Genomic DNA, 16386 nt, shown 5'->3' on the forward strand with positions numbered 1-16386 from the left:
AGCTTACTCCTCAGTCCTCCTGAGGATAGAGAAGGGGCCTTTGACAAGTTTAAAGTAATGCTTTCTGTGGATTTCAAGGCAGATAAGATTAAACTTAGTCTCCCTTATAGACAGGGAAAGTTCAAAACCTTTATGGCATTAAAAAGATATTCTTGCAAACAGAAAACTATCCCAATTCCCCAAAGATTCATACCATAATTAAATTGGCTATTGAACTTCTCACAGTTGATAATATTGAAGCGATAGGGAACTGCTAATTTCATGTCACGGACTTCAAAGTAGAACCACTGGTGATGCTGGTTGCTGTTGACATCTGAATTCATAATTAAGTCATATTCAAACCTGTTAAGGGAGACCAAAAAAAAAAAAAAAAAAAATGTTGGCCATGAACACCCCACCAGTCTGCCACTGAACCTGCTGAGGAGAGCAGGCTACACCATTCAATTCATTAATATCCTGTGAGAGTCAAAGAACACCAAACTAGAGGGGCCCAAACACACCATTAAATACTCACACTATGTTAGTCATGTCAAAACATTTTGAGCTTTGCTTTCTCACTCCTGTTATTTTCATGACATCTAGGTGTTGGCAGGCATCAAACTCTGCATCACAAAACTTGCTTCCCTAGCCAATCCTTCCCAAACCCAGGAGAACTCCACCATTTCACGCTGTGGTCACAGCAGAAGGGCTGGTTGGGACACAGCCGTTGCAGGCACACTTACTCACGCACTTGGATGGCTTTGCGAAGATTTCCCGATTCAAACTTGGAGAAGAATGTCAGACAGCCTGGAGCACCTGGGCTTGAGTGACTGCAGTAAATCAAAACAAGGATACCTGTACCAGGTTGCTACAAAACCAAGTCTTCCCCAGCACCTTTTGTATGCTAACATAGGTTTTTATATTTTTTTTTTTATAAGCAAGACCCAGAGAAGTAGCAAGAGGTGAGCAAATCCATAATCTTCCTATTCAATGCAGCATCCTTCTCTACTCTTGCTTAGTATTTCTAAATTTCATCTTTTCCTTTCCCAATACTTCCTTTTGTCCCAGTTCATATTTACTTTCTTTATTCCAGTTACTTTTCCCACTCAGTTATTTCCATTAATTTATTAATTGCACAAGGCAGCTTTGTACAATTACTATATATTTACTCTTCCCTCATCTATATAGTTTCCTTCTCCTTAAGCTTAGAAACCCTTACATTCATCTTGAACAAATTCATAATTCTCCTATCTCAAACTGTCCTTCACCTTTTTTTCCCTCTAAAGGACATTCCGAGCCACTCATCCTTCCTCTGAATGCAATTTCTACATATTTGGCACCCTCTCTATTGTCCTGTGCTACATCTCAAAGACCACAATTTCTGGCCATAGTTGAGCACTTAAAACAGTTCACAAAGCTGGATATTTGTTTTCAGAAACCTTTTGTAAGTGGCACGCTTTTCAGGGTACACACGCAGCCTGTGACACTAGCTGTACAGACACTCCAGTGCAGTCCCAATGGGAAATGCCGCTTCAGGGTGCGGAGAGACTGCCTCTGGATGCATAGGCACAATTCCCAGCATCAGCCTGCATGCTTCTGTTCCAAATCACCACATGCAACGCATACATATCCACAGACACCATACAGCCCTTTTGATGTAAAGATTTTCTTGTTCTAGCTAAAAAGTTTGGAAGCTCTCTTGCTCCAGCGACTATAAATCCTTTTCCCCAGAGACACATACTATGAATCCCACTCTGCCTGTATGTTTTTCCAGTTAGGCCCTCACTTCCTATGTTATTTCTCCTATACCTTTATCAAAGCTGAACAAGTAAACTGAGCTTGCTACCTCACCCAGCACTGACACTGCCCCTGGTAACAGTATTCAATTTAAGTTACCCACCTGGGCTCATCTAAATCAAAAACAGTTCTGCCTATCACATCAGCTGGCTGGATTAAGCGGCGAACATCATCTAGTACTTTGTTCCTAGGGAAAAAAAAAGACACTGTGAGAAATCTTGGTATAGGGTAAACTTGTAGAAGAGATATGAAGAGGTTTAGGAAATTCTTTTGAAGGACTGGTAAGAAAGAGGACTTCCATGTCCTAATTTCCAGGTGAACTTCATTTGTGTATATATATATGGGTTTGGGTTTTTTTGGTTTGGTTTGTTTTTTTTTTTTTTTTTACCATGAGAAAATTCCTGCTCCATTCCTATTACAACAAGTTGCCTTTTGGGTTAAATGACTGATTCTGTAAAATTTTTATTCTCGACAGCTTTCTGTCAAATTTTATTTAGTCCCAGTTCTTCCCAGTCAATATCAATCTCCCAAATGGCCAGCCTTGCCCTACGAGGAAATATCTGCCATAACTTATAAACCTACTAGTCTGCTACATAGTGAGTCTTGACTCTAAATCAAGCTAATTTCTACTCGTTATTAAACCAAAGTTCTCTGATCCCTAAAGGTGATCAAATGTGGAACACTGTTTTTTTTCTGACCTTTGCAGCAATCATGTTATGCCCTGAAACATGATATGATTATCCCCATTTTAGCTGTATAGTTACATGTGTTATTATAGTCATAAAAGCAAATCTTTTAGAGCAACAGTGTGAGGAGAAGATGGTAAAGTGTTTTTTGCCTCTAAATAAGATTTTTAGCTTTTATATTTGCTGAAGAAAGAATCATTATCTCTCTAGAGGTCAGAAATCAGTGGCCCTCACAAATGTCATATGATTAGAGTTGATCAACTTTGAAGTTTAGCACAGAATCCAGCCTCTTTGGTATCTGCTAATAATTCCCTGTGCCACTAAAAGGAAACGTAAAGTCACTGCACACAGCCACACATGGAACAGACAAAATGGTAGTGATAAGACCAGCTTCCTCTCCCAGCGCAGCTTCAAAATACAGCTTTCCCCTCACCTGAACACCTGAAATAACGAGAAAAACAGCAGCCTCTAGCAGTATGCCATAGGGGATTATTTGTTTTTATTTCTTTCTGTGTGTTGCATGCCGTATATGCTGTCTTCTCCTAGCAGGCTGGGCAGCAGGGAGGGAAAGCAGCTTGCTTACCTTGTCCCCACTGATGCTCTCTAGCTCATGAGAGTTCCCAGAAGGAGGTGCACATGCTAGGAGAGGAGAAGAAGCTTCTGGAAGACCCCATGGAGCAGCAGAGAGTGAGAGGGGACACAGCAGCAGAAGGGCAGACAGGTAGATTCCCACAAACAGCCTGACACACACAGCTCAGAGGACAGAAGGTGGGACCCACACTAAAGGTGGCTAGATTAAGAGCGAGACTGAAGGCAAAAACATATCCCAAAAGGATACAAGGTCTTCATCTCTAAAATGAACTTGTTCTCATTTATGTTCTAACAAGGTCACAGATTCACAGCTTATTCTGGGTTAAGTCTGCTTACTTTAAGGAAAAGCCACTAGTAAATCTATGTTAGACCTTTCACCAGCTTAGAGTCCCATCCCATATTTAGATACATTGATACATTTATCAATAACTAGTTTAATGAATAATAATTTGGAATATGGAAGAGAGGAGTCTTTACAGATTCACAGAAGCCATAAAAATCTCACTCCAAGATTGCCACTACCACCTTCACCTATGAGACAAAGAAAGCAACACACAGCCAGTTCACAATTCACCCACTGACACACAGAAAGTCGATGTCCGAGACCAGAAATAAGCCTGCTGATTCCTAATCCTGTTCATAATCCAGTTAGATGCCATTTTTCTTTCCTCGGGAGGGAAACCTAAATAAAATCATTCTGCTGTTTGGCCTACCTCCTTGCAACAAATCACTGGATAGCCCAAAATTTGTTCTATAACTTCCTAAAACATTCAGAAATGATAGTCAGAACATATGTAAACCAGTTTGGAGCCTGAGAGCTCTCAGTGTGGCAATTATATTAAAGCACAATCACCTCTGAACCGCATACTTGCGCTCCAACATGGGCTTGCTGTAAGGAGGTGGCTGGTGACCCCAGAAATCAGGGAATGCCAAGTCTTTGTAGTCTGGTATGGACTTCACGCATTTGGCCCTAGCTATGTAGAAGCGAGGGCTGTGGAACAGGATATTGCCTTGGTGTTTCTCCAAGAGATTTGTCACTGTGTCTGAGCTCTCCAGACTCCCTCCAGGGCTAGGATTGACCGAGGTCTCACATTTGGGGTTAAACATTTTTTTGTACCAAGCAGCCTCTTTTGGGAGAGGACGCAAAGTAAGTGTGCGACTCCTGGCTGGATCTTCCCCTTCACAGGAGTCTGCATCTTGGGCTGCTTCTATAACGTCTCTCTTTTCATCGGTTAGATCCCATCTGCATTTCTCCTTCTTTGTCCAGCTCTGCTGTGGGACTTTGAAATCCTTTTCCCCTGGATCTAGTCCCATCTCTGTGACACTTTGGTTTCTCCATCTGTAGTTTGGATGTTTCACAGAAGTTGCACTTGGAATGAAATGAGAGGGAGTAGAGGGAAGACTCTCAGTCCTGTCCTCCAAGCTCTTATCTTCCTCAGATTCTGATTCAAGCTCCTTTAAATTTAAAAAGCAGAAGAAATTAAAAGAAACTCAAGACAGATTGTGCCTTCATCCAGAGAAAACCTTTCAAGGAAAAAAGAGAAAATATTTACAAATCTCCCAAAACTGTACTCATCCAGTAAGGCAGCCAGAGTAAAATCAGCCCATGGACCACCTCCCAGAATTTCTTTATCCACAAAGCTATTTCAACAGTAGTCCTCATAAACTAGAAGGATAAGACTGAGTCATCTGGGTGAGTCATCTCCAACTAAAGATGATTGTTCTAACAAATTAGGGAAAATAAATCACAAAGCATTTTTTTTTAGAGTATAAATGTTACAGCAGGGTAAAGGAGGCGAACCTGTCATGCAAAACTCCACCCCTGCCTTCATGCAAGTGTATAAATTAATCCTATTTGGCTACTTATGGTCATAAGTGTCACAGCATTGTGTCTACAGGAGATACATTAAGCCAGTGGTCCTTTCCAGATTCATATTTGAATTACAGCTTTCAGGTCTTCTAAATTCCAAGACTTGTAATGAGCGCGACACTCCATTTCTTGTCCCAAACTGCAATAGAACAATGATTTGAACTGTGCACTCCACAGCAGTGCAATCTTCTCTATCACTTCCTTCAAAACACAGTATTTGTTTTCCACATCTCATTCTGATCTTGATATTACCAGCAAGGATACAAATTATTATCTGACAGATTTTTCATGTGGCAATTGATTAAATAGCTCTTAGTTAAATAACATCACTCCCTTTCTATCACTCTTGATTCACACCAATAAACTACAGCAAAAAGTCTTAATCTTTGTTTTTCCTGTCCTATAAGACATTTAGGTTTCCTGTTGCAATAACAGGACAAGACTATCTCTTTTCAGTACTCTTTCAAGTACTTCCTTCACTCTTGAATATTGACAAACAAAGGAATCTGCACCATGATAGTACCTGAAAATTAAGGGAAAGTTCTGGACACATTGCTTCATATTGTCCAATCTCTTCCTCTGGTCGATCGAGTACTGGCCTTGACCTCAGTTTGTTCACATCTGTCTCCAAATCATAATCCTACAAAAGCAGAATTAGAAAAGCATGCATATTGAACATGCTCTACAAGATGACACTTAAAGTAATATTCTGCATAATAGCCTTGATTTCTAAACAATATCGTACTCATTTAATGAGTCCCATAACTGTTCTTCCCATACTCATGAAGGTTCTTAAGGAAAATAGAGGTACAAGAGGGAAGACTACATCATGAAAAAGGGGAATTGGATGCTTTGGTATTTGAGTGCCAAAGTAGAGATACCATGAAAAGATAGTTTCAAAAAAAAGCATCAAGACTGAAACTTGACCCTTATTATAAGCACCTCAGCTTGGCAGGTTTCAAAATAAGAGACATCAACAGCTACTAGTTATTTCTGAGCATATCACCCATTCCATTACCTACGTTGTGTAAACCAGTAGGCACAGGTCCCCAAGATATAATTAGTAATATTCTGATTCAAAGAAACAATAATCAAATAAATGTATATTTAGCAAGAAAATTCTCAAAGTATATTGAGGGCAAAATTGTCCTCACAGGCTATCAGCAAAGTTAGAAAGCTTGACACGTCTATCTTTGATTTAGACAACCACGTAGTTTCTCCGAGTGCCTACCAATCAGACAGAAAGGCCCACATCTGTATCATTGAACTTGCAGGCAACAATTGCTTATATTTTATTTTTATCTCTCAACGTTGCTTGTAAAAATCTATGAAACTCTTGCTCAATCCATCTTCTATACTCTCCAACTTTCATGAAAAGATTTTTTTCATATAAAAATATCAAATCTCCACTATCAGCAAATCAGGGATAAGAACCACATCTGAAATTTTCACAGACAAAGGCAACTGTGCATTGATGTGCAACCTCCCCTGTATCAGATACAACAACCAAACCCGAACTATGTCGGGCATTCAGTTATTGCACAACAAACCAGGAACAGATGGGGCAAGAGGGAAGGATGGAGACCTGGCATTGATGACTGGCCATTACACTACAGCATTATTCGAATAATTCAACGTGTTGTTAGTAAGTATGTCACACCAAATGCTGGCAAAGTACTGATTTGCTCCCAATAAACAGACTAATTTCTGAAGTTATTATCAAAAGAAAAAATAAAATAAAAATTACCAGAAAGCAAAAGCTTCCATGGCATTTCAAACCCTGAGCCGCACTTGTACTGCAAAGCAGAGTTTGAATTGCTGTTTGGGCCTGGTTGAAAAGGCAGTGAAGAGCTGCACAGAGAATTTGAGGTCAGTTTAAAAGGATTTGCTGCTAACAGCATAATGATGCTAAAGCAGCTTCAAACTAGCTGAAGATTTGAGTTGAGAAGGATAGATGGTTGATGTGATAATTTTGATTTTGTCTGAACAGTTACTGATGGAAGCATAGAGCCAAGTTTCAGTTTGGTTGGCATTACTAATATGCATAGATGTACGTTATATAGCTGTGAAAATGTTTGTAAATCTCATCAATACTAGGAAACATTGTGCAAGTGATACCTCATACAAAAAAGGTAAACTGAAAGCTCATTATCCATTCCCAGCTTGTTTTCACTTTAGAAAGATTTGTCATGGGTGATATATGACCAGCACACCAGACAAACAGTGCTTTAAACTCATATGCAGAGTAAGTTCTTCGGCAAAATAAACCCTGCTCACATATACTTGGTAAATCCTTATGAATAGTGGAATAGTTCAGAGGCATATAGGATCTCTTTCTGAATGAATAACTAATTAAACAAGGAGATAAATTCACTATAAACCTTATTCCTAATGAGCATCTTGACGAGCTTCAATATTCAGATAAAAACAGCCAGACAGGGGCAAGATAAGACACTGAGCTAGCGTGTTGGGCTTCCTTAACTTCCTTTTTTCATTGGGTTACATCAGTTTAATACTTGAGGAGAAAAAGACACAGCAAGCAATGAAAATGCCCTTCCACAGAAGTCTCAATCACGTCTAATTAGACTGTATTTGCAGCTTCATTTCTTTAATTTGCCTTCCCAAACCACTTTATGTGGATAAGACTTATTAGCAGCATTCAATACTTCACATTTGTGTATGCGCTTATAGGTATTTTCACAACAAAAAAATTTGTATTCTTATCCTCAGCTGTTAGGGTTTTGTGGTTTGTTTTTTTTTTTTTTGGTTGGTTGGTTTTTTTGTTGTTGTGGTGGGGGTTTTTTTTGTTTGTTTTTTGTTTTGTTTTGGTTTTTTTTTTTTTTTTTTTTGCCAGTTCCGTCATGCCAGGCAGAGTGCAAAGGAAGAAATCAGAAGTCTTGAAGAACTCATATTTTTTGTCTGCATGCAGCAGCAAATGAAGAAGGAATCCAGGTTCAAACGGCCCAGCTATGGCTTAAAAGAACTAACCTATTTCTTAGGACAGGTGCACAGCACAAATATGGTCTGGTATGGGAAGGAGAAGAAGGTTAGTCTTTCCTAGGTAATAAGTAATTTTTACCCCCCACCAAGTGCCATTTCTGGTCTACACCCCCAAAGATCCATCATTTGTTCCTAATTGTGCATGTAATTCTAACAGTCACTGGTCAGTCTCTCTGCAGGAACAGAGAAGTCACCAAACACGCACCATCCTGGGTGACAAGCATGGCAATTAAGAGAAATGCAGAGGACTGTTCAGTGAAAGTCAGTAATTTCTCTTTTTCTTCTTTCAAGTATCCTTCTATTATTCATGTAGTTTATTTATGTGGGACCACATGCACATGTACATTCACTGCTTAGGCAGCTTACAGGATGTCAAAATGGACCATGAAAAGTTTTACTTTCCAGTACATGGATTAAGGAAACTATGGCTCATATACCTACTTCCTCCTTACTCTCCACATCCTCATTATCCGGGTCTTTTTCAGCTTCTTCCTCTCCATCACTCTCATAGTCACCTGCAGAAATAGAAAAGAGGTAGAAGCAAAGGTGTTCAACCTAATATCCCTCTCAGACCCTCCTGAGACGTGTGCAATATCTTCTGTGTGTGCCACACACGCCTTCAAACTACAACCCACCACAACCCTGATTAAAGCAGATCCCATTTGTTAATCTAGTATAAATGAATTTGGCACTATATCTCCCACTTTTTAAAGCTCTGTTCTCTTGGACTCAAGCACTGCCTTTCAAAACCATGGACAAATCCATGATATGAATCCAACTCGTATTACAAAGCAATACAGTGATTTTCTGCTTGGCTGCAATGATATTACAGGATGCTCTTAATCTATATTATCTAGATTAGAGTGATTCACTGCTATCATCATTATAGTATTTGAGCATCTTCCATATGAAACTGAAAGCAACAGAGAAATTGCTTGTGTGTAGAGTCTACCATTTCTACTTTTCTGTAGAGTGGCTGTCCTGCCTGGGCTTAAGTTCTACTTTCCAGCAAGTGCTCGCACCTTTTACTCATGGTTTTGTATATATTTCATTATTTCCTTTTTATTTTATTATTATTAATATTTCATTAAAGTAGTTTAGTTCCTTCTAAACTCATGAGTCTCTCACTCGCCTCTCTCTTTAAAGAGAAGTTGGGGGGAGCATCTGTCGTTCTGCCTGAGTGACGAGCCTGGCACAAACCACAACACAAGGAGACCCGGGAGTAGTCTCATCTCCACTGAGTGACACTGTAGGCCATCAGATTAATTTCAACTGTAAACCTCAGGACTAGGCTGCCAACACTCCCTTCCCCAGGTCCCACGTTTCATTCTCATGTCATGCTCCTTTTCCTCCTACTGAACTCACCCTTCAGCCATTTACCTTCAGATCCCTCACATGGATGTTCAGCCTTGGCATTCCCAGGAAGAGGGAAGGAATAGGAACTTCTTACTGTTGCCACAGGCAGAGGCTCCTTGGGGTAGCACTTCCTCAGAATCTGAGTTACAGTGGTTATGATAGGATCCAGATTTTTGCAAAATAAACAGTCCTAGGAACCAAAGGAGAACAAAGTTAAGAATTGCCTCTTACTGTTGTCCTGCCTATTACACAAAATCTGCCTGAGCAGAGGCACTGTTCTAACTGGAATATGAAATCTTTGTATTTATGGCTTTCTTTTCTGCTCCCTCCTCCTTTTGGGTCCAGCCCTACCTCCTTTTTTCCATTAATGAAATATGTCTGGGACAGCAAGATCTCCAGTTCTTGCAGTCAATTTCTTACAGAAATACAGGCTAGCATGTACCTCAGAGGACTTCCATTGATGCAAGTCATTTAGAAGACATAGCATCCCCTAGCTCTGCTCTAAAACATTATAGTCAGGGTAGATTGAAGGAAGGCACAACAGTAGCATATACTACAATATCCTAGCTAACACAGGTAACTGTAGCACTGAAGAGTCATGTTCTTTAATATGGATGAAAAACCTGCGGGGAGCCCATACTTTGGCTACCAACACATACCAAAATCTGTGCTTCTGCATCTTCACCACAACTACACCCAGAGCTATCATGCCAAGACTAACACAGGTAAGCTAGCACAGTTACAGCATTATTTCACTGTACTCTATTCTATATGCTTACGCACTAGGCCCAATAGTCTGACAGACTGCTGCATATTACCTAGTCATAAAAATATTAAATACCTGCAGTATCCCACATTTTCTACTCCTATAATCCAGACTAGGAAAGAGATATGGAGGAGCGATGAGAGCCCAGATGTACTTTGAAGACACAGAACACTTCTGTGTTTTTATTACCATGCTATATGCAAGTGAGGTCCTTGGTCTTTTGTTGCAAAGAGAACCACCCCCTTCCCCCAAAACTAAAAGCAAAGACCTTCTGGGAGATCATAATAGGTGTATGCCTTCAATATAACAGAGTTCGGATAGGCAAATTACAGCTGCTGCACAAAGGTGAAGTTGTTTAAAACCAATAGGTGCAAGGCTCAGAAAACCAAGCCTTCAGGTTTTCCCAAGCACAGCGCATCTATTCCACAGTTTCCATCAGAGAGATTGACTAATCAGTATTAGTAGGTATCCTACCTACGTTCTTAAATTGTACCATGCCTATCAGCATGTTATCTTTAGTGGCTTGGGACTAAGACTTAGCTCATCATAACAGGAATGCCAGTCAAGCAGCATGAATGTTCTAAGGCAAAAGAGGAATATAACAATACCTTCTAATACCATTTAATATTTTTGCATCCCTTCAGCACAGGTAAAATGGAACAGGCCAGAGGGCAGAACAGATACTTTGTGCCATTGTCTGACAGCCCACAGTTAGGATTTGGACTGGACAAAAAAAAGAGAAAATTCAGCAAATCAGGAAGTTGACCAAAGAACAAAGTACTTTATTATAATCAGGAACAAGAAAATGGCTGTAGTGGGGTGTCTTTTTTTTGGTTATAGAGTATTTTTTTCTGTTTTCTCATGTATGATTGAACAGCATTACAAGATTCAGTGAGATTAACCAGGATTCCTGTAGGGAGGCTATAAAAATCATCTAAAACTGACATGCTTACAAGACTCACTACAAGAATCTTAATATGTATTTCTAGATCTCTGGCTGTTAGGAACAAGGGAGAGAGAAAAGAAAATTTTGAAAGCATCTCCAAGAAAAGTTTTATTGTGGTTAGAGCAAACACCAAGGAGAACTGGTTTCTATTTCTAGTGTTTTGATTTATTCATTCTTTCACGTGGTGTTTGGTTGCCTTCCTTATTCTATTCCCACATGTAGACAAACTTCCCCTATCTTTCCTTTAATAACAACCAAACATTCTTGAACAGTCTCACTATGGTTTATTAAAACCATTCTGTTTCTACCTGAGCAGCAAACACAGGACTGTAAAAACACCTGCCTTGGGCCAGCCATCTTAATTCACTGCCGAGTGAATTGATATAGTCAAGACCAAGGCATGTTCATCCAGACAATAAGCTTCCATGCATGGAGTTATTCAATGATGCTGTTTGAAAGTCATATTTTTTCTTTACAGCAAAATTAGCTTAGAAGTGCAAACAAGCTTTCGGATACTTTACAGGGAATTTGTGGGACTGTTTTCATAACTGTTCATAAAGTGCTCTCAGATTCCAGGATAACACAGTTTACAGATGACTGAAAAATGTTCCATCACTATATTGGTAAAGCCTTTTTTACTGACACCTGAAAAATAGACAGGAGACTGCTTTTTATGTGTGTAAACTATCCCATTTATTTTGCAGCAGGATATCATGTACCCTTAAGCTCAGAAAACCCACATAAAGCTCACCTGATTTCAGGGGATCCTTTTTTTAGCTTTCACACTCAATCTTTTCTCAACTGAATCTGGAATAGTCCAGGTATTATGATACATATGGGATGTATACAAAAAAAGGAAGCTTCAACATGACATTAAGACAAAAGGTAATGATGTTAATGGATGCTACTAATGGCAAACAGAGTGGAGTATAGGATAATATTATCCTACAGTAGACCCTAGTACAGGAAGGTTGAAGAGAAACCAGGTGAGCTTAAGAAATCAAATGGATCAGTGATAAAATAGCAAAATAATGTTCTGTGCACCAGTTTCTCCTAAAGCAAATACAAACCTGTTTTCTTGTCTCAGAGTAGGCAGCTCTCTGTCACTGCACACAAAGCCAGCCAGTTGCTAATGTGAATATACCATTTAACCACCATGAAAGCCTAAGCAGAGCTGGGAAAAAGAAATGGGAGCAGAAAGTTCTTCCTTTTCACGAATTATTTAATTATCTGAAATTATTTTTCATTCCAGGTAGAAGCAGAACTCAAAATATCTCTAAATTCTCCTCATATAAAGTAGCAGTCACTTCTAATCTATGTAAGGAGACAGACTTTGAACTGTTGGCTCTTCCTGTAAAGACATAGGCTTAAGGGCTATTAAAAGCTCAGGTATTTCAGCTGTCCATCAGCCCATACAATAAGCAGCAGCTGGAGAGTTTTCAATTGAAAACCAACCTTGTAAATAGGAGCTCTACTGGAGGTTGTTAAAACAAACCCATCTTGGCAAAACTTTCAATTTCAATAGACAAAAAAAAAAAAAAAAATTAAAGTTTTAGCAGAACTTTTCTGCCAGCTTTTAATACCTTTAAAATCTCATTAGCTGCTCGGAGTTTGGTAAAGGCTAATCACCACAGCCAGCAAATTCCTAAAGGCATTAAAATATTGTCTACACACAAAGAGACTTTCCCTTCCCAAGCAGGAGTTGTTTGTCTTGCCCTGTCTCCTTCACTCTTCCTACAGCCTGCAGTTTCTCTCAGGATGACAGATTTCCCATTTTCTCTCTACCATGAAGATTATGAAGATTTTAGGAGCAGCAACAGCCTCTCCCTCAGCTCCAAGTAGGGAAGAGCATGAGTGAGACCTCCTAGGGCTGCCAGACTCCTCCCGGCACCTCATGTCTTCGAGACTTTAAGAATGTCAATATCCCTTTGAATCTATTAACCTTGGTAATTTCCCTTCCAAGATGTCCCTAGTAGCACACAGTAGGGAAAAAAAAAAAAAAAAAAGCCAACTGGAAGCCCCTGAAGCTGTCATTTCCGCTCCACTTCTAACCTTTGGAAGGATTAGAGCTATCAGTGTTCACTGGAGTCTTAGTGTGTCATTTCCTGTTTGTTCACCCAAGGTGACCCCATGTTTGTACATTCCATGGGGTTGCTCCCAGGCTGAGCTATCAGGAGATGTTAGCTCAGAAAGCTACATGGGCTGTAGAAGGCTCTTGAGAGGGAATGAGCTGACATCTACCCTCAAGCAGCTGTTGTCATCCACCCTATTCAAGTTTCTACAGACCGGGGACTTGCCATTACCAGAGATCATACTCCTTTGAAATATCTGCTGGTCTTGGTCACCACATCCCACCTGAAAACACAGCCAATTCCTTGTGAGGAAAATGAAGTGAAAAAACTCTACCAACCTAACATCTACTACTAGTAAGAAATATCTTGTCAAGTCCCAGAGGAATTGTTCATGACAGTGATGGGAAAGGTGAAGAAGCAAATACACTAGATCATAAGACAATGGATTTTCTGGAAGAGAAGGGGACAGGCTTTTCATTCTGTCTATGATGGTGCTGGAATGAGATAAGGCACCGGCCAGTGAGAACGACATTGGAAACACTCCCTGTGGAATCACATGGGTCAAGAACTGAAGTATTCTCCATAAGTGACTTCTCCAAAGAAGAAGAATGAATGTTGGTGAGAGACTCTGAGGAAGCCATTACTCTTCTGTACCTGCCCTTTCTATACCTTACAGTGATCCCATCCTCAGAACCATGTCATCTTCCTTGATGGATCCACATTAATGTTTCACAAGATTAAAGATGGGCCTCCTGTAAAACAGTTGCTGGATGTTTCTCATTAGCAAAGAACTGGCTAAATCAAGATGTTTTTGTGGAAAAAGACTGATTGGGTGGAATTATCCAACTGGATACCTGAAAGGAAACACCTAAGCAATGGTTTTGTAGAGACACTGCACTGTTCTTTGGGAGAGGAAGTCCAAGCAGACAGCAGGATCCACAGGGAAGAAGAAAAGAAAGTATTAAAAAGCCTGGATTGCAATTCCCATGAGGCTCAGCAGGAATTAACATTAGTTTTAAACAGAAACATTTCAGGTTGTACTGAAGTACAAAGTGTGAAAAAGTCAATACTTTTTATTTTAACATTATCATTTCTTCATTTGTATGTTATATAAATTCAGGATAAAACTATAGGTTCTACCTCACAGCGCAGGAAATTCCAGCACTAACTACCAATCCATCTCACTTAAGCACAAAAGCACCGTTTACCTGTATGCTTGTGAAGAGAATCTCCATACCCCGGGAACCGAGGAAGGTCTCCCTGCCCAACTGGATGTTGGTGATGTGCTTTAGGCAAAGCAGAAGACCCCTACGAATATAAATGTAGTTGTTGGAAACATCATTGTGATGCCAGTCTTGATAGAGTCTCAGCAATCCACCCAGGTAGCCTCTGTTCACTGCCCGCCGGCTGTTAGACTCTGAAAACAAAGAGAAAAGGATGAATTAAACTCTTTCCACTACTTGTGCTGTTTGATAACCGCATGGCTATTCAGTGCTCAAACTTTAACACCTGCTCACTCTTGCTTAATGGTCTCAGTTAAAAGTGGGGGGTTTATAATTTTTGTTTGTTGTAGAGGAGTTTTCTTGTTTGTTTTTACAGAGTAGGATGTTTTTATTTCCTAAGAATGAGCTACGGTCTTGGAATTGAACATAAAATAAATGAAGCAGTCTCTCTCCTGGCCAGGTGGAAATGGCTGCTCCAGAACCCTCCAGATGAACCAAACCATAGGTGGGGAAAGGGCAGAGCCCCTATTTCCTTTCAAATGCTAAATAAATTTAATTCTGATTGCATCATCATAAGAGTTTCTGAAACTAAAGAAGCTCCTGAGGAGTGAGAAAAGATAAAGAACAATAAGATTAAGCAACACCAAGCCATATAATCTACACATAGCGCTGTACTTCAGTCCTGAGAGTACACCTTGCTGAGGTCAACACATCCAGAAACCTTTAGTTGTACGATCCTGTCACAGCCACCTAAATTATGTTTAACTTTCTAACACATACCTATATCATGAAAGCCATGAATGAAATTATTCTGGAAACCCACAGTATTTAAAAATTAGCAAAACACCAACATGAGCAACAGCAGTTTGGGCTTCTTTTCTGTTGCTTTCTGGTTCTGAGATTTTAAAGGTCACATTTAGGTCAATGTTTAAAGGCTTTACTGCATGCACAAGAATAAAAAAAAAAAATTTGAAAGTAAGCTTTATAAAAATATAGAAAGGAAAGCTGCAATATTCCCTTAAACATGCAGCTCTGGGATATCAGGCTAAAAGGAGATTATAAAACTTGTGCTAAAATACAGATTCTGCTGAGTATTCTAAACCACATCTCTTCTCCCGCTGTGCTCCTTGCCCTGCCCCACAGGACCAACATGAAGCCATCCCAGCCTCTAGACTCCCTTCCTTCAAACCAACCCTGTCTAAACATGTTTTCCTGACTGGTCCTGACATTCCTCGCTGTGACACACATTAGAAGCTGTCAGAAGCTCAGTAATCAGCCAAGGGCCCAGGTAGCATACGTAAGGCTGGAGCTCAGCTCCCTGAATACCAATCAGCATTTGCAGCCCACAACAGATGGCTCTTGGTATGGGTTCTCCACAGCTAGTAGGCTCCAATTCATTTCCAGTTCATTAAACAGAGTGGCAGAACCTCTCACACCTGGAACGTTAAAGTCATCAGTGGGGATTTACAGGACAGAAGAAGCAGCTAGAGGGTAAGAGAAAGAACAGAAAGGGGTAAGATACTGCATGAAGAAAATCAGAAACAAGGGAAGCCATGGAGGGAGTAAGCAGGAAGCAGCCAGTAGGCAGCAAACCTCAATCCCAGTGATGCAGTAGATGGAGGTATTAGAATAGGGAAGGAAGTCACCCAAGTCTGCTCTCTGCAGCACATTAACAATCCCAGAGTGAGGACTGGAGGGTAGGCTCTACTACCCGGTCTTGTCCTGCAATTCTCTCTACCATCAGCGCCACTGGGCAGGCACCAAACAGCACCCCCAGACCAGTCTGCCAACTCATTTCAATCCACTCTGCACCTTCACACCATCCTGCTGACATGCTTCCACACTGACCTGCTGGTCCTACAGCTATTCCAGTCTTACACAGCTCTGCCCAGTCTCCTACACCTTGGCTTGCAGTCCTCTCTAGCACTTTATCCCCTTGTTAACCACCTCGCACTAACTCTGCCAGTACATCTTTTATTTTGGGCCTCAGTGCTTGTCAGCATGTAGAAGGTCATCCTTCTCCGTTGACTTTCACTCCGTTTCTTTTTTCTATTTGACTTTCTGCAAGAAAACTTTAATTGCTTGAGACTCCCTTATCAA

General features: G+C 40.3%; 1 protein-coding gene across 1 annotated transcript in view; it reads right to left on the bottom strand.

The window, feature by feature from the left end:
• AGBL1 (AGBL carboxypeptidase 1) overlaps nt 1–16386 on the bottom strand; it is a gene marked incomplete at its 5' end in the record, with an annotated part of 291273 nt that overhangs the window by 218110 nt on the left and 56777 nt on the right. The window contains 8 exons of the mRNA XM_082488796.1: nt 194–342; nt 723–809; nt 1880–1963; nt 3907–4508; nt 5447–5563; nt 8365–8438; nt 9304–9469; nt 14272–14480. Of these exons, the coding sequence (XP_082344922.1) occupies nt 194–342; nt 723–809; nt 1880–1963; nt 3907–4508; nt 5447–5563; nt 8365–8438; nt 9304–9469; nt 14272–14480 (1488 nt within the window). The remainder of the gene's footprint in view (nt 1–193; nt 343–722; nt 810–1879; nt 1964–3906; nt 4509–5446; nt 5564–8364; nt 8439–9303; nt 9470–14271; nt 14481–16386) is intronic.

Source organism: Vanellus vanellus (assembly GCF_965231255.1).
Source record: "Vanellus vanellus genome assembly, chromosome: 11".
NCBI classification, from domain to species: Eukaryota; Metazoa; Chordata; class Aves; order Charadriiformes; family Charadriidae; genus Vanellus; species Vanellus vanellus.